At 40.7% G+C, this 17,862-nt stretch overlaps 1 protein-coding gene across 7 annotated transcripts in view; it reads left to right on the forward strand.

Annotated features, from left to right (window-relative positions):
- PRKCSH (PRKCSH beta subunit of glucosidase II) overlaps positions 1–17,407 on the forward strand; it is a 49,960-nt gene extending 32,553 nt beyond the window's left edge. For 4 of the 7 annotated variants that reach the window (XM_034434524.3, XM_034434525.2, XM_034434526.3 and 1 more), the window contains 6 exons: positions 8,538–8,607; positions 12,562–12,651; positions 13,257–13,331; positions 14,642–14,741; positions 16,498–16,634; positions 16,859–17,407. In XM_034434524.3, coding sequence (XP_034290415.2) covers positions 8,538–8,607; positions 12,562–12,651; positions 13,257–13,331; positions 14,642–14,741; positions 16,498–16,629 — 467 coding nt within the window. In that variant the 3' untranslated portion in view covers positions 16,630–16,634; positions 16,859–17,407. Of the gene's footprint in view, positions 1–8,537; positions 8,608–12,561; positions 12,652–13,256; positions 13,332–14,641; positions 14,742–16,497; positions 16,635–16,855 lie in introns of all 7 variants that reach the window. The other 3 variants (XM_087886528.1, XM_087886530.1, XM_087886529.1) reach the window with 1 other exon arrangement.
- The last annotated feature ends 455 nt before the right edge of the window (positions 17,408–17,862 follow it).

The raw sequence follows: 17,862 nt of genomic DNA on the forward strand, positions 1-17,862 counted from the left end.
AACCTGTAGAAACTGCAAGTGCATTCTCCAGTGCGCGCACGTCCCTGGGCAACTCCTATTCCTGGTTTCTGCCCAGACAAGCGCGCATGAAGTGCTCCCTTTTCGGCACTTGGTGATACCATCGCCATCACTGATACAGTCCATGATTTGTTTGCTCCTGAAGCAGTCAGTCAGCTTGGCAGCCTATACTTGCTGATTATTCTTCTTTGCATATTCTTTTTTTCTTCCACATAATTCCTACTGTGGGAAAGGGTTGGCTCAGAAGAGCAATGGGTGGATGGTATGAAAGAGGGGGACTGAATATACATGTTCTTTGGGAACAAGCATTCTATATTCAAGGAGAAGAGAATGTACAGAACATGTCACAAACTATAGTATAGTATTGTAAAAATATTCCAGTTCAAGATCAAGCATGTTGAATTCACATAGGTTTATAAAGTTTTCTTCTGCATTTGAGTCATTTTCCATTGCCTTCTGGGATTTTAACAATTTCCCACTCCTGTCTATAGAATTGATTTTTCATAGTGGCCTCTTATCCATTATCAGGCAAATCTGACTCTGCTTTGGGGTTTGAGAGCAGCCAGCAAGCTAAATGTAGTCATCCAGCTGGACATTATGTTAACTTACTGTAAACTAAATGGAGATGCTGTCCTGGGTCCATTCTTGCAATTTTCTTGGCAATATTATGTAAAGCATTTTATATTGTTATAACTTGAATGACTGCATTTAGCCACCTGGAAGGCCAGATGAAGAAAGGGCAGAAAGACTTTATCAGTTTGGCAAAATGTTTGGTGTCTGGTTTGGCTTGCAGCGTAAATAGTAGCTGATATATTCCAGTTATTTTGAACCAGTGGTGAAATGTAAAATTTGTTACTACTGGATCTGTGGGCATGGCTTGGTTGTCGTGTGGAAAATATGACTGGGTGGGCGTGACCAACTTTTTTTTTTTTTTACTTTTTTAAAGCATTTTTTTACAACCTATTCGGGTGAATAGGTTGTAAAAAAATGCTTTTAAAAGGTAAAAAAAAAGGCTCTGATGATCACAGTTATGTCATGCGATCATCAGAGCCTTTTTTTACCTTTTAAAAGCAGGAAGTAACGACACCCAGGCGAGTGGGCGGAGCCTCGTGCCGCCATTGCTACCAGTTCTCCGAACTACCTACCACAATCGCTACCGGATCGCCTGATCCGGTCCAAAGTGGGAGCATTTCACCCCTGTTTTGAACCTTAGTTCCCATTAGACTCCAGCCAGCTTTTCAGTCCTTCTCCATCTTTGGATAGATTTATTTTTTTTGTGGGGGATCATTTAATTAGAAGATACTAAGGCAAATCATATATTTTCTGCCCAGCATGATTTGGAACTGATGCCTCAGTTGGGTTTATTCCCACAACCCATGTTTTTTGGGGTCCCTGGCCATGTGAAGAAGTTGGAAGGCCTTGCTGTTTTAGGAGGTCGGGGTGTTAACTGATTTTGTCACTTTTTTGAGCACTCAAGGTGGTAGCGTTTTAATCTTACTTGAGTTTTTGTGTGTGTGTGTGTGTGTGTGTTCATTGATTTCTGTAAGCTGTCGTGTGCCTTTGAAAGTGAGGTAAAAATACCTTAAATTGATGTATTTCTTGGCCATATCTGCTGTTTAAGGGAGACCAAGCAAGAAAAGCTGAGTCACCTCCCTGGAAAGGGCAGAAGAGCTGTTAGCTTTACCTGTGTCTAAAAATAGAACTTGCCAGCTATGCGTATGTTCAACTAGATGTGTATTGCAGTATCATAGCCACTCTCCAATTCTTCTGAATTTCCTCAGACCGCTTTCTGACTAGAGCTGAAATTCACACTCATAGCTATGTTTTAATTTCCTGATCCACGAAGTGTTGGATTCATTCTGCTCCTCGTCCTATCTGATTTTTCCTTGAACAGATTCCATTTCAATGACAAGGAGACAATGCTATGAAAATTAGCAAACTTTGCACGGGCTGCTGCTAAATAGAGAAAATATTTTATCAAACGTTTCTAAGATTGTCTAATAGTTTACGTGCTGTAATAACACTGATTTAATGTTTTTACTGATTTCTGTACATTTTGATGTATTTTATTAATGTTTGTCCACAGTTGTGCAGGTTTTATTTTACGACCAATGGTCAAAACAATAAATTGATGGATTGATGATTAATTGACTCCATTTCAGCACAGGACTTAAATTCCATGTAAATGTTACTGCTCTGGAAAGGCTCGGATTTAAAGTAGAATTTTAGTGGAATTTAAAGCCTCCCTGGCTTTTTCCAAACAGATAAAAACATTTCTCTTTACTGTTCCTCAAAATACTGGCCTTGCTCAGTTCTTTCAAAGCCTGTCCAACCAAGCTCTCACAAGTGCTATAAGAAGAGTTTGTTAAAATGTATCAGATGAAACAAAAAAGCAGTTTTGTAGCTATAATAAAACGAAGTAGAAAGCCTAAACCAGGTCTGCACTTTGCATTCTGATATGTGGCACCTATATAGCTAATGCCATTAGGGCTTTTAAGCAGATGCATCGTTTCTCAAGTCTCACATATCCAGGAGGCAAAGGGCAATCAGTAGTGGGAGCTGGTTGCTTAATGTGACTCCATCAGTTTAAAATGAGTCTTCTGCTTCTAGTTTCACCCTGAGTAGAGGTGGAGAATTGTCACCATGAGTTTAGCATTGGAAGCTAAGAAATAACATCCTCAGTTTCACGTGCTGCATTTGGATATCAGCAATGGGTTTGCTCTAGTTTTCATCTGTTTGGCTTTCTGAGAAGATAATGGGGAGCCTACCTGCACCAAATAGAATTGAAATGAAAAACCAGCTTAGTTTTTATTTTTGTTCTGAATGAAAATAGTTGGATTCTGTAAGTAGAGTAGAGCAGAGTAAAATGCACATATCCAGAATAACAGTTCAGTTAAATTTTGATTTGGTGATACCTTTGGCCTTTTTGCACATACCCTTTTGTTTTAGGGGATTGAAAATCTCCATTACTGGTTCTGTATGAAATCCTAATCTTAGTCTCTGACTAATATTCCTGAAATATTATCTTTTGGCCACTGGCTCATGAATGATGATTATTAAGCTTGTTCCTTCTCCTAATATCCACTAGATCAGGGGTCCACAACCTCTGGGCAGCAGACCGATACCAATCTGCAGCCCATTAGGAACTGGGCCGGCCAAGTGAGTGAAGCTTCATCTGAGCATTTGTAGATTCTAGGTAGCATGCAAACACATGCACACACATACACATACACACACACAACACACTTCCATGGAAAAAAATTTTTCCCACAGAACCAGTCCCTGGTGCCCAAAGGTTTGGGAGCCGCTGCAGTAGATAGTGTTGGTGTATCCAGGTTGAGATGACGAATTCTTCTCTTCTGGAGAAATAACAGAAGTATTGGTTACGCAAATACTTTGTATTGATGCTGGCTATTAATACATATGGGTGGGGGGGAGAGATGGGGGAGTTCTATTTTACTTTAAACTGAAAGGTTAGGCAAATAAATATCTGAGTTATAAAATTGGTACTAGGGATCCAACAATCTTTTCTTCCCTAGGATATTTTAGCCAGGGTGGATAAAAATCAATGATTTTTTTTAAAAAAATAAAAAAATCAGTTTTTTTTAATTTAAATTGGATTTTTTTGATTTTTATCGAATGTATTTTAATAAAAAACTTTTGGGGTAAAAATCTATCGTAAGATAGTTTTCTATTTAAGATACATAAATAATTTAGTTTATTCAGCATGAAATGGAGCTTAGTTATGTAGCATGAGGCTGTATACTCTGCAACACTGGGACTATCGGTGAGTCAACAGTGGGTCAAAGGAGTAGCAGAGATGACAGTTGCTCTTTAAAAATTATGATTTAAATCGAGTTGATTTAAATCAAGCCTTTTTACTAATGATTTAAATCATGATTTAAATTGTGATTTAAATCAACTCGATTTAAATCAAATCCACCCTGATTTTAGCCGACAGGTTTCTGCTAAATGGATCTGTAATCTAACACCACAACATTATTTCAGAAGTACATAATGGCACCTAAAAAACATGTTTTTTTCACATGGGGTGACTGTAAAGAACAAAGGTGCTGCAATTATCCAGTTTCTACAATAGTAACATATTGTTTGATTTCCTGGAATGTATTGTATTTAATGTTATTATTGGATTCTATTTACAAGTGGAACTGAAACAAATACAGCAATTAGATTACTGAATAGGATGGGAATACTTCCTTTATGCTGGTTTTCAATTCATTTTGAAGCACCATTCAAAATATTTGTATTAGCTTTAACAGCTGGAATGTCTGAAGGATCACAATGTATGACTCTTCTCATATATTAAATCTACTTCAGCTAATTTATCCAGGTCTTCCTGTCATCAAAAGTAACAGAAACTGATTTAAACTGCAGGATTTTCAGTGATGGTGCCCCAATTTCAAACTACATTGAGAGGGAAGAACTTTTCCTAGGCTTTCAGTCTAATGACGTTTTTGTTTGTTTACTGTGTTCCTTGATGATGATGTCATGTAGTTCATTCTTGTTTATTACTGACAAAGTATAATTTCTCAAGTGCTGCATAGAGATAGCCTAATAAAGCTGTCTGCTTAAACCCACCTATAAGATAACAAGTATGGAATTTGTAAGGATTTGGGCAGGGAGAAGAAGAAAAGCCAATGAGATATAATTTCTTAAAGTAGTTAGAATACTATGTATTCAACTTAGAAAAATTATTTTAGATTTTAATTTTATTGAGCCAAAATTTTGTTTGACTTGAAGAATATTCCATCAGATACCAATAATGCAGAAGTGAAATGAAGAAAACGTTAACCTGTAGTTATAAGGTCAATACATTTCTTTGAATGCTAAAGCGCATCCCATTACTTTTCTCCATAGCTTCTTTCTCTTTTGTCAAGGGCAGAGATGTCCAGAATTCCCCATGTTTCTCTTAACCTGTATCCCAAAAGTAAGGAATTCGACCACTGGTGAGCTCTTGATTTGCAATAAGAAGAAAATGGTCCTTTCACATAGTTATTAATAGGTTGAATCAGAGTAGCAAATCTATTATTTTCATCCAATGATCTAGCTTTCCCATCGCTTCTGATGGGAGGGGAGTGTCTGGCTCCCTCGGAAAGGGTTCGTAATCTTGGCGTCCTCCTTGATTCACGGCTGTCCTTGGCGGACCATCTGACAGCTGTGACAAGGGGGGCTTTTGCACAGGTTTGCCTGCTGCGCCAGTTGCGCCCTTTCCTAGACAGGGATGCCCTTTGTACGGTCACTCATGCTCTCATTATTTCTCGGCTGGATTACTGCAATGCCCTCTACACGGGGCTGCCCTTGGGGTGCACCCGGAGGCTCCAACTGGTCCAGAATGCGGCCGCGCAGGTAGTTACGGGTGCTTCCCATTACTCCCATATAACACCATTGTTGTGCGAGCTGCACTGGTTGCCGGTGGTCCTCCAGATCCGCTTCAAGGTGCTGGTGCTCACCTATAAAGCCCTTCATGGCATGGGCCCGGGGTACTTGCAGGATCACCTCCTACCGGCCTCCCACCGCCCAGTGCGCTCACATAGGACTGCCCTCCTCCGGGTCCCTTTGGCCAGACAGTGTCGGCTGGTGGCCCCCAGGTTGAGGGTGTTCTCTGTGGCCGCACCGACCCTCTGGAATGGTTTACCCACTGGGCTCTGGACGGCCCCCGACCTCTGCACCTTCCGTGCCGACCTAAAGACATGGCTTTTTCAGCAAATTCCCTGATCTGCCATGTATTTTAATCTGGGGATTTGGGGTTTTAAATTGGATTGTACCATTTTAATTCTATTTATTGTTGGATTGCTTATTTTGTGAGCCGCCCCGAGTCCTTCGGGAGAAGGGTGGCATATAAATATGACAATCAATCAATCAATCAATCAATCAATCAATCAATAATTTTATTATGTCTTTTGTTCTTTGGACAAAAATCAGTGATGTGAAGAGAGGAAATTTAAATCATTTGTTTTTTTCTTTTTTGCTTGCATTTGAAACATGCAAAGCAGTTCCCAATGACCTTATGATGCTTGGAACTATGTCTTAACCGTATAGTTTAAGGCTAGATCTAAAAGCATTAAGTTTGGAAAGGCTGAAGAGGAATAAACTTGCAAAGGAGATACTAACCACATAAGTGAATGATCTTGAGTCAGATTTGCACATTCACCAAAATGACAGAGCTGAGTTCCCAGCTTCAGTTGTCCACTGTGAAATCTGTCCACTATGAAATGGGATGAATACTGCCTATTCTTCCAGCTAGCTATGATGCTTAACGTATTTTTCGGAGTATAAGATGCACCTACCTTTTTTGGTTGTTGTTTTTTTTTTTAAGTTTTTTATTTTTTAGACAAACACACATACAAACATACAATGTATTTTCTTTGAACAGAGTGTTTGGCTGGTTCATAAATTTAAACAGTGTTTAGTCATTTCAATTAAATTTACAATTTCTATATTTCCTTTTTGCCATATTTATTCCTCATCCATTTTTTTAAAAAAGCCAATATTACCCTTCATCCTCATCTCTAATCTTAATCAAATTCAATTTTTCCCTTCTATATTATACCCCTTCCCATTGTCATCTATTTTTATATCCATCCTCACATTGGTTAGTTATGTAATATTACAATTGTTTAATACAAATTCAACATTTTAATATAAATCAATTAGTTATATAACTATCTTTTTTGTATATTAATCAATATGAACATGAATATTCCAACTTGGGCGTCCTCCTGGATTCACGGCTGTCTTTAGAAGAGCACTTGACGGCCGTGACCGGGAGGATTTTTCATCAGGTTCGCCTGATTCGCCAGTTGCGTCCCTTTCTGGATTGGGACTCTTTACGCACGGTCACTCATGCCCTTGTCACCTCCCGCCTGGACTATTGCAACGCTCTCTACATGGGGCTCCCCTTGAGGAGCACCCGGAGGCTCCAACTGGCGCAGAGTGCGGCCGCGCGGGTGGTAATGGGAGCGACATAGCGTTCCCATGTAACACCTCTCCTGCGCGAGCTGCACTGGCTCCCGGTGGTCTTCCGGGTGCGCTTCAAGGTTTTGGTTACCACCTTTAAAGCGCTCCATGGCTTAGGACCCGGGTACTTGCGGGACCGCCTACTACCACCAATAGCCTCCCACCGGCCGGTACGCTCCCATAGAGAGGGGCTCCTCCGGGTGCCGTCAGCCAAACAATGCCGACTGGCGGCCCCCAGGGGGAGAGCCTTTTCTGTGGGGGCACCTACTATCTGGAACGAGCTCCCCCCAGAGATACGGAGGATCCCGGATCTGCGCACCTTCCGCCGCGCCTTAAAGACCTTACTATTTCACCAGGCCGGCCTGGCCTAATTTTCCCCCTCTTTTATAAAAGATTTTTAAAATTTTAAACATCTTTTAGTATTTATATATTCAATTTTAAATTGGTTTTAAAAGTTTGGGGTTTTAAATTTGTCGGGGCCAAAATTATTTAATTTGATTTTATTCTATTTTTTAAATTTTGTATTGTATGTGTTTTTATTGTTTGGCTGTGCACCGCCCTGAGTCCTTCGGGAGTAGGGCGGTATAGAAATCTAATAAATGAAATGAAATGAAATGAAATGAAATTATTTCCATGCAATCCAATTTCTTACGAATCAATTAATTATATTTACCAATAATAATGAACCAAATAATTTCCCCCATATATTCCTCCAAACCACAACTTAACCATTTCTGCTTTCAACACAATATACAATTAATAGTATCTCAATTATTACAATTCCCTGGTTAAATAGAGCTTTTTTTCTTTTGTGTTTTAAAATCTTGAACTCTCCTCTTTTGCCCTAAATTTCCCATTGTTTGCACCTACTTTTTTTAGTGAGAAAAAAGAAAAAGAAATCTCTCTCTGCCTCATTTTGTTACGCTGCAGCAAAGAACCTGCTTTACTTTCAGTTTTGTTTTTTCAGCATAGCTAGGGAGAAAAAATCTGCTCCAGCACTTTTTGCAGCAAACAGGACAGCCCTGCGCAAAACAGCTGAGAGCAAATCAGCTGAGAGTCGGGAGGCCGATCTAATCAACTTGTGCTAATTAACCTATGCTGAAGCTGAAAGGGGCTGTTTTTTCTTGCTGTTTGCTTGCAAGAAGGTAACTGCTGTGAGGCACAGGCCAAAGGGTGAGGGCCAGTAGGTGGGCAGGGCTACATTCAGTGTATAAGACGCACCTAAATTTTCACCCCCTTTTGGGGGGTAAAAAGGTGTGTCTTATACTCCAAAAAATACGGTAACTGGTTTAGATAGCAAGAAGAACAAATAACTGAAAATGGAAATGTGGCATCTTGAGGACTTGTTATGAAAATGTTTTTGGTTTTTGTCCATTCCCTTTCCCCTCCCCCACTAATGCTCTTTGTGAAATAGGAATACAGTATGGTGATTTAACCAGGCCCCAATACTACTGCTTAGAAGGGTATTATATGGAAAAGCAAATGCACATAACGATTTTATTCAATTTTTCAGCCAGTCATAATTTTTACCTGTCTTCCAGCTGCCCAAAAGGCCCGAGAACAATTTGAAGAAGTAGAGAAGTCCTTGAAAGAAATGGAGGAATCAATCAGGTAAGACTTTGGAGAGAAAAACTGTGACTGTTCAACTGGGTGGTGGCTTCTGTAAATACAAGCATGAATGTTGCTACTTTGGCCCATCTTTGTATGGGTTCCTGATGCATCTTAACCTCCTGGCAGTCAGTCCCTTAATAACAGATACCCATGTCTGCTCCAATGACACCCACCAACACAGGACCAGTCTTCTGACCCATTATGTTTTTGAGCAGTTCTGAATGTGGCAGTTTTCCCTATAGGTAATCTGGAAGCCCATCTTTTATTAGCTTCTGTCACATTGCTTCCCATTAGTTTCTGGCATTTGTAGCTCTTGGCTGATTCCAGGAATCCAAAAGTAGATTGTCCATTTGCTTGTGGCCAACTGAGAAAGCCACTTTATTTTCATAATCTTTTCTAGAGATCCATTCATTTGTATTTCCATTCACCTATTCTTAATCTCGATGGGGAGGTGCCATTTTTTTAATCTGGGAACCTAGCAGGATGGTATTAGAAGGTTCATGGGCTTGAAATATTAACATGAATTCTATCCTGGGGGTGAATGGGTAAGCGAGTCTAAGAACATTAGAACAACAAACTGGTTTTTAATAGTCCTCTCTTAGTCCTGATGTTCTCTATTATTTCTTGCTATCTTGATGTGTTTTAACTTGTATATTCCATTTGAATTTTCCATAAAGATGAAATGATTTGCTCTGGAAGGATGGGTGCTATTTTGTCATTCGACTCACATCTTTTTCTCCCCAGGTCTCAAGTGGGGGAGGGTAAAGGATGGAAGCCAGAAATAAATTTCAAGCTGTCTTCTATTGATTGCATACATAATTATTGCAGTAATCACACCACTCCTGAGCTCTTAGACTGGGAGGGTTGTTTCAGGGAGCAGATGGGAAACCTCGGCATGCTTAGTTTAGTTGACCCTGGTGACAGACACTTCATTTTTAGCTTTTGGGGGGAGACTTAATTTGGGAGATTCTTCCTCCTCCTGAGAAACATAATACAGGATATATTGGATCCTCTGAATGCAGCCATTCTCACTGTGCTTTTAATTTCAAAGCTCTTTCCCATTTTATCTTGAGAACAATTTTGTGTATGTTTAATCTGAATACAGATTTGTTCCAATTTAAATAGTGATCAACACAACCAGTCAGCCCTTTCTGGTTAATTTTTAAAAGTTTTCTTTACCCATACAACTATGTTGTATAATTTCTAGCAAAAATTCCACTGTGAGAGATGACTGTTTAGGTAAGTTTCTATAGTGAATTGTCACTGGAGAAGGATGGATCCTGTACATCAACTTTCTGTAATTTATATGCATCTTAAATATAATTGCCTCCAGCATAGGCTGTTGGGAGCCTCTCTTGCACAAATCATCCTTTCCTCATCATACCCTTGCAGATATTTATGTTTGGTGCCCAGTATATTTCCACTCAGAAATACATGGGCTCTTTAAGCCAAGAGATGCAGATTGCTTTGTCTCCATCAAAGGGGGTGGGTGGGGGTGTCTCCATTGCTGAATCTTAGTTGACCTAGATCTGTGAAGCACTTGGGGGTATGGACTTTCAGTTCCTGCAGTAGCAGTTTCTGTTTCTATAATTTGCATTCCCAAGTTTATAAAAAAGTCATATAAAAGCCACTGTTGCTTCCATTAGCAGTAGGCATTCATACCTAAGTCTCCTCCCCTGCACAGAGAAAACTAGCATGTCAAGGAGAATACTAGGCTAGAATTCTTGTCCCTGAAGTTCTGTTTAAATGTCAAAGATAAAATGGTTGAAGGAGTTAAAGGAGAGCATTTTGTCATCTGAGGTAGTGCAAGTAAGATGCTGGATCATGACCTTGGGGAGAAAATGGCTTGCAATGGCAGGTGCAAAGCAAGAGCCTTAATTGAAGTCCTTTAAAATTGACTGTAGAGGGGGTGATTTCCATCTAGCCATAATTTAGCTGTAGCTGCAAGCACAGCCTACCCCTCCTCACCCCCTGGGAGGTCTCTGGTTTGGCCCATTAGGAAAGCTTTTAAGGGGACAGGAGGGGCACAGAGGATCCGTTAGCTAAGCATGCAGTTAATGGAAGCTGTGAGAAGCAGCTGAGACCTGTTTTGTTGGTGTCACTTTTCAAAGCAATTTTTTTCTTTGGGGAATGAAAGACACCCTTCCCTATCCTCCCCCTGGAATTTGGATCCCTGGAACTCACTTTTTAGATTACCAACCCTTTTTTCTTCAGATTTTACTGTTAGCCTCCCAGCACAGGCTTGCTCCTGTTTCCTAGGACAGGTGGGGCTGCTGCTGGCAGAGAGGTTGAAGCCTCTTCCCTCAAGACTTGGTTAAAGAATCCATATGTGCACCAGGAGCATTTTCTTGCCAGCTTGGCTTGGGTGTATAATACAGCGGAATAGAAGGATACTGTATCAGGCTTCTGAAGAACGAAGAGCAGAATTAGTTTTGCCCAGGGAAGAGGAAAATGCCTTCCTGAAAGCTCTTTCCATCTGACTGGGGCCAAACATTAGCTAAGGGCAGGTCTTTCATCAGACAAAGAGCTTTGCATCCATCTGTGTGCCCGGGAGAGAGACCTGTAATTAGGGGTAGCCTTGGTGACAGGGCGGTAACCATGGGATTCAGCCTCCCCAACTTGCCTTCTTTCTGCTCTGTGGGGTCCCACGGGTCTGCACACAGATGATAAGGGCAAGAAACAAAGAAATCAGCTTCTTGACAAAGATCAGGCTATAAGATCTGAGCTGCTAAATAAATGAACTAATAAACAAACAAATAAATCCAGATGACCACCGCATGAAAGCAAAGAGATTCAGAAAAGCTCTACCTCCTTGTTGCCATCTAGAGATTGCCTGGAGTTTTACAATGCAGACAAGGTAGCCCTAAAGGGAGACTTTGAATAAAAAGGGCATTGATTATTGATGCAGGTAAAGCCTGCCTTTTACCATTCTGTGGGTGTTGGGGTGAGTGGACAAAACCTATGTTCATGCTTGAGGCCCAATCATGGATGAACTGAAGAAGCTGCTGCTCAACGTAGTTCCCTCTCTGTGTATCTTAATGTTTTTATTTTTTATTTAATTTGATTTATATGCTGTCCTTCTCCGGAGACTCAGGGCGGCTTACAAGGCGTTAAGCAATAGCCTTCATTCTTTTGTATATTTATACAAAGTCAGCTTATTGCCCCCACAAACTGGGTCCTCAATTTACCTACCTTAGAAAGGATGGAAGGCTGAGTCAACCTTGAGCCTGGCGAGATTCGAACCTGCAGTAATTGCAGGCAGCTGGTCTTAATAACAGGGTGCTTTAGACCACTGTACTACCAAGGCTCAAATGTTGATGGCTGAATTCAGGGTGCTGCTCTTAAAAAGTTGTAGAGTGGTCAGAGTGGTCAGTACCCTAGGCAGATTGTGGATTTGGCTCAATTTGAGGCCCCTTCCCCCCAATTTGGTCAAATGCAGCAAGTTACAAGTGATCTTTCGCATTTTTCATTTTTCTACTCCCTAATTGAGAGATGTCTTCTGCTTGCCTTTCATCTTTCTTCAAAATACACGTATTTCACAAAAGCTTTTCTTGATGGTGGCAATTCCCCCCCCCACTTCCTGTTCTTTGCCCTTCCCCCCTCCAGTTCCCCTGAGCCCATTCACATACTATGAATTCCCTCCCTAAAGCTGAAGTCTTCCAGGGGCTTATTTTCTTTCCTCTCCAGCTACTTTTGTTTTACTTTAAATAATTGGGTATCTATAAAGGTCAGCTACTCTCTGAATACAGCTTCAGCATTGTTTTGAAGGAGTCAGATATCAAGGAGAATTTATTTGGAAAGGATTTAGAACTGGGATTTTGGGGAAAAAATCATACCATATTGTGTTAAATGGGCCTACAAATATTCCATAGTTTAGCAATATGTCTTGTGATTTTTATGTAATCATTTTTTTCTTTAACAGTGTCTTTTCCTCTATTTTATGTGTTTTTCTAGGAATCTAGAGAAAGAAATTTCCTTTGATTTTGGTCCAAATGGAGAATTTTCTTACTTGTATGGCCAGTGCTATGAACTCAATACTAATGAGTAGGTCCTATTTCTTTATATTGAATTGTGTTTCTGTTGAGAGTGGTTTCAGTCTCCAGTTCAGCTACATTTGCATCTCTTTTGATTATATATTTCCCTCAAGCAATGCAGAATGTAGTAACTTTTTATCAGCTGCAGTTCTTCTGTAGTATAATAAATAGTTATTCATACGGGATTATTGAGCTGATTCAGTGCTCCTAACAGATCAAAGTATTTTGATGAAAATGAGATGCCCTATCTATACCCAGTCATATAAAAAATTGTTTCCTAGCTCTCACCAATTCTGGAAATGTTTGCAGGATACTCAACTCAAGGATGCAGCCTACCTGGTTATCTAGTAAAGCATTATAAAAGCAATTCACAACCTCAGTTTTATTGGCTTTTATTGGCAGTTGTTCTATGCAAATATTAACAGTGGCTAACTCCTGCTATTTGCCTAATTCTAAGATGGGGAAAGAAGAGAGTCCAAGGATTGCCTTTACTTAATGGACTAATAGCTAAAGGTGTTCATGCTCATAGAAGGGAATTTGCTTACTGTGAGAGATATGGAAATCATCACGCAAGGCATGATAATAATTTCTTTTGTGCTTTTTCCTTTTTTCTAGATATATTTATCGCCTCTGCCCCTTTAACAGAGTGTCTCAAAAACCTAAGCATGGCGGCTCAGAGACTAGCCTTGGGTAAGAGACTTTGATGCTGTTATACCCTTTGAGGATTGAGGGCATGGCACCCATGCTGCTCATAGCAACCAGAGGTCATTTGCTTCCTGAACTAAACTGAGAAGTGATCTTGTACAGCAGTCAAAAAGCTGAGTAATGAATTAGAAATCCCCTAATTTAGGTTTTGCTTCTTTCCTGAAGTCCCTAAGTATATCAAACCCTAATCTAAGTGTACCAAACCGTGGTCCTCCTTTCTTCCGTAACCCAACCTTTGAAAAAGAAGGGTACAAGAGCCGTGGTGGCGCAGTGGTTAGAATGCAATTCTGCAGGCTACTCCTCCTGGCTGCCGGCTGCCAGCAGTTTGGCAGTTCAAGTCTCACTGGCTGAAGATTGACTCATCCTTCCATCCTTCCAAGATTGGTAGAATGAGGACTCAGATTGTTGCGGGCAATAGGCTGATACTGTGAACTGCTTAGAGAGGGCTGTAAACAGTAATGTGTTCCACTTACCTTCGCTACCGGTTCAGAATTGGGAGTGTGCATGTGCGTGTGCTTGCTTTGCTCACGCGTGGCACTTCTGCACATGCACAGAGTGTCTGTGATGACGTCTGGGCGGGTGGGCAGGATCTCCTGCCGCCGCCACTACCGATTCGCCCGAACTGAGGCAAACCGGTATAAACCCACCACTGGCTGTAAAAGCAATGTGAAGCGGTATATAAGTCTAAGTGCTATTTCTATTGCTATTGCTACACCTAATCTATTTTGGAAGGCGGTAGTAATAATTGTGTCAGGAGTCACATATTTAAAGCACAGATGACACTTTATATATTTGCCATGTATTCATTTTATGTATGCGTATTAAGAACATTTCCCTAATCTTCATTTAGTGAATGCCTTGAACGGTGTCCATTCACAGTTAACAATGGTGGTGAAAAAGTAACTTTGTGACCAAACTTTGCATTTACAATCTTTACAGATCTGTAAAGCAAAGGAAAGCTGAAGGAAGATTGCTAAAAGAGAATTACCTGTAGTATCAGGATTAAATTCTTCTCCATTAAACTGAAAAAGAGTCATTCACTAAACATGTTGTGAAACTTTTAAAATACTTAGCTTCAGGCTTTTCTATCTCTAAAAGGTTGTTTCTCATGACCCGACCTCTCTTGATAGAGGGAAGAACAGTGTGTATATGCATCCCAAATTTTCTTTTGGACTTTGAAATGGCTGACTTTAAGGTGGTTTTGAAATGAATTGTGCATGCTTTTCTTCATTGAACTTCCTGGATTAGGTTGGCAAGAGTTCATTGGTGCACTGACTACCTTTCTTTCTTTCTAGTACATGGGGATCCTGGGCTGGTTCAGATGATAACAAATTCAGCATCATGAAATATGAGCATGGCACAGGCTGTTGGCAGGGCCCCAATCGATCTACAACGGTGAGTTCTTTCAATGGGGCAAAATGGATACAGCTAATCTTTATGGAAAGCAAATAGTTGTAGTCTTGGAAGAATATTGACTTTCATAGACTTTAGAATTCTGAATTCCATCAAATGTTGTACCTCCAAGTGGGCCTATTAAAGGTCATCTCCAGATCCGATAGAGGAAAGGACTGTGTACGCTTGCAGTGAAGTAAGCATTAAATACGCTGCTGGAACATGGTGGAAAATGAGTGACTGTGTCTGGGCTGGCAGATATACAGAAAACCAGCTGGAAGGGTTGGACAGTGAAGATGGAAGTAGGGAGCATGTCTTCCTTGCATTAGTAATTGAAAAATTAAACAGATTAGGAGTTTTATTTGAAGTTCTGGATTGGACTGGTCTCCTGCTTGGGGATTATCCCTTCCTCCTTCCTTCATAGCAGTTTGGTGCAGCACAGATATATTTTTCTCTTTGTCAAAAGCTGAAATCAGCAATTTTGCTTGTTTGCTAATAGATTATGTGCTGTGTTGCAGCGGTTTATCCCTCGCCTGCTGGAATGTGGGAGACAAATCCTCTTTTAGTGGGCAATTTTCATCTTGAGTTGTAAAGAGGTGGACATGGAACTTGTACATTTATAAAGTTCTGAATATCACCTTGCTAAGAACATAAAAAGAACACGTCATGACAAAACTCAGCACAGTTATCTCTGTCACATGCTATTTTTTGCTTCATGGACAAGCAGAGAGGTCTTTTGAAGACATATTTTCAAACCAACATACAACCCCTGATGTCTGAAATGGTGCAGGCTGGAAAAGCTGAACCTTTTTTACATCCTTTCAGTATTGCTTGATGAAGATTTTGAACCAAGTAATTTTTCTGTATAAGAAATAATAAGAACTATACTGATAAGAATGGAGTCCTAGTGGACAATCACCTAAATATGAGCCAAATATGTAGCAGCAGCCAAAAAAGCTAATACAATCCTTGGTTGTATACATAGAGGCATAGATTCAAAATCAGCTGAAGTATTAGTACCACTTTATAAATCTTTAGTAAGACCACACCTGGAATACTGCATCCAGTTTTGGTCACTACATTACTAAAAAGATGTTGACACTTTGGAAAAAGTGCAAAGAAGAGGAACTAAGATGATTGAAGGCCTGGAGACAAAAACATATGAAAAACAGTTGGAGGATTTGGTTTTGGCTGGTCTAGAGAAAAGAAGGACAAGGGGGTGACATGATAGTAGTATTCCAGTATTTGGGGGACTGCTACAAATAAGAGGGGGGGGTCAGCTTATTTTCCAAGGCATCAGAGGGCAGGACAAGAAACAATGGATGGAAACTAATCAAGGAGAGGAGCAACCTGGAATTAAGGAGAAATTTCCTAACAATGAGAACAATTAACCAGTGGAACAGCTTGCCTTCAGATGTTGTGGGTGCTTCAAGTGGAATCTTAAATTTAATTTCAAATGTGTGCTGATAGTGTGAGGCTAGTTTACTTATTTAAATTTTTATCTCATCTTTACTATATACAACTCATGGCGGCAAGCATACCCAATACTCCTTCATCCTCCTTTTTTCTCCATAACAACAACCCTGTGCGGTGAGTTGGGCTGAGTTAGAATGACTGGCCCAAAGATACCCAACCAGCTCTCATTACTTATACTGTCTGTAGTATCTTGTGGTATAACTAGGGAGTCATTCTCTCCTTTAATTGCTGGCTTCAATTACAGTAAGGCAATGGCATTTGCTCTGATTTTTCTCCTACTAAGGTGAAACTTTCATGTGGCAAGGAGACAATTATCACATCCACAACAGAGCCCAGCCGCTGTGAGTATTCAATGGAGTTTGTTACCCCAGCAGCTTGCCATGAGCCAAAAGATCTCGGCCACGATGAGCTCTGAGACAGGTGAGTTGTATCAGCTTAGACTCATATTCTTTGCTTAACAGCTGGGAGGAATCATGAAAGGACAAACATGTTTCAAATAATATTCATCTTCCTTCAAGGGCATTTGGGTGAATGTCACCTTTCAATATTAAGCCCTTCAGTTCAAATATTGTATTAAAGAAGGATTGTTGTTGTTTCCATCTTTGTCTTCCTGACTCATTCTCCTGTGTACCACTTTCTAGCAGCTGTGTACAATCATCCCTGCCAGAGAAGCCAGATTCTAATTCATATGATTCCAGGCAATTTTATAAAATTCACCACACGGTTTGCCTCAAGATGTGCTCTTCATGAATTCCAACAGTTATTGTTACTCTTGCCCAGTGGACTTTGAGGCTTGAACTTTCATTTTTCCTGTCAGCTACTGGGACACAAGTCTTTTTCCAGTTGTGACCAAATATTGTCTGCCCTAAACACGTCCACTTAGGATTGCACAACTACCTGGGCCTTTTTTCTGCTGGCAGAAGGCTTCCTCCACTCCAAAATTTGATGCTTTTGTGAAGAAGGAGATGCATTTACTTCTTATTCATAGTGGAGAGACCTCAAAACTGTCTACCTGAAGCTTTTCCCTGCTGGCCTTTTTCTGAAAATCACTCAGTAGTGATTTTTCCACTGAGTCTGAAACTTTGGACAGGTGAACAAGAAGAAGGGACAAAAATCACCACCTGTTTTTTATCTGCTGTTTTTCCTGGAAAAAAAAACCCCACATTCCCATCCAATAAAAAAAGAGTCCTTTCTGTCTTGTCTTTTTCTGTGAAATTGAAGGTGGGAGGTGAGCTGGGTTACATTAAAGAGCTATGGCCTAAGCAGGCCCTGTTTAGGCCAGCTGGTATCAGCTGTACAAACACATTGCCTCTCCCTCCCCTGAAATTGCCTAAAAGCATTAATGGGGACTGGGGACATGGGTTGCAGCCACAGACCAGCCTCTTCTCCGCCCACCCCCAGGGCCTTGGGGATGAAGACCTCCCCAGCTCTTCTGGGCTTCCTCTGTTGATAAAGAGGGGTGGGGGGGGAGGAAAAAGCTGGTGCCTTTCACCTGCTCTCCTTGATTGCTGTCGAAGCCCAACCATTTCCATAACAAAACCGGAGGCTCTTTCTCTCCCAGCTCCATTGTTTTTCATCTGAACCCTTCTTCAAAAAAGCATCTGCTGCTTTCTGGGACTGGATGGGGAAGGGGTGGGGGGAGGAGGCA

The sequence above is a fragment of the Pantherophis guttatus genome, chromosome 2 (assembly GCF_059756535.1).
Source record: "Pantherophis guttatus breed Tessera chromosome 2, ASM5975653v1, whole genome shotgun sequence".
Lineage (NCBI taxonomy): Eukaryota > Metazoa > Chordata > Lepidosauria > Squamata > Colubridae > Pantherophis > Pantherophis guttatus.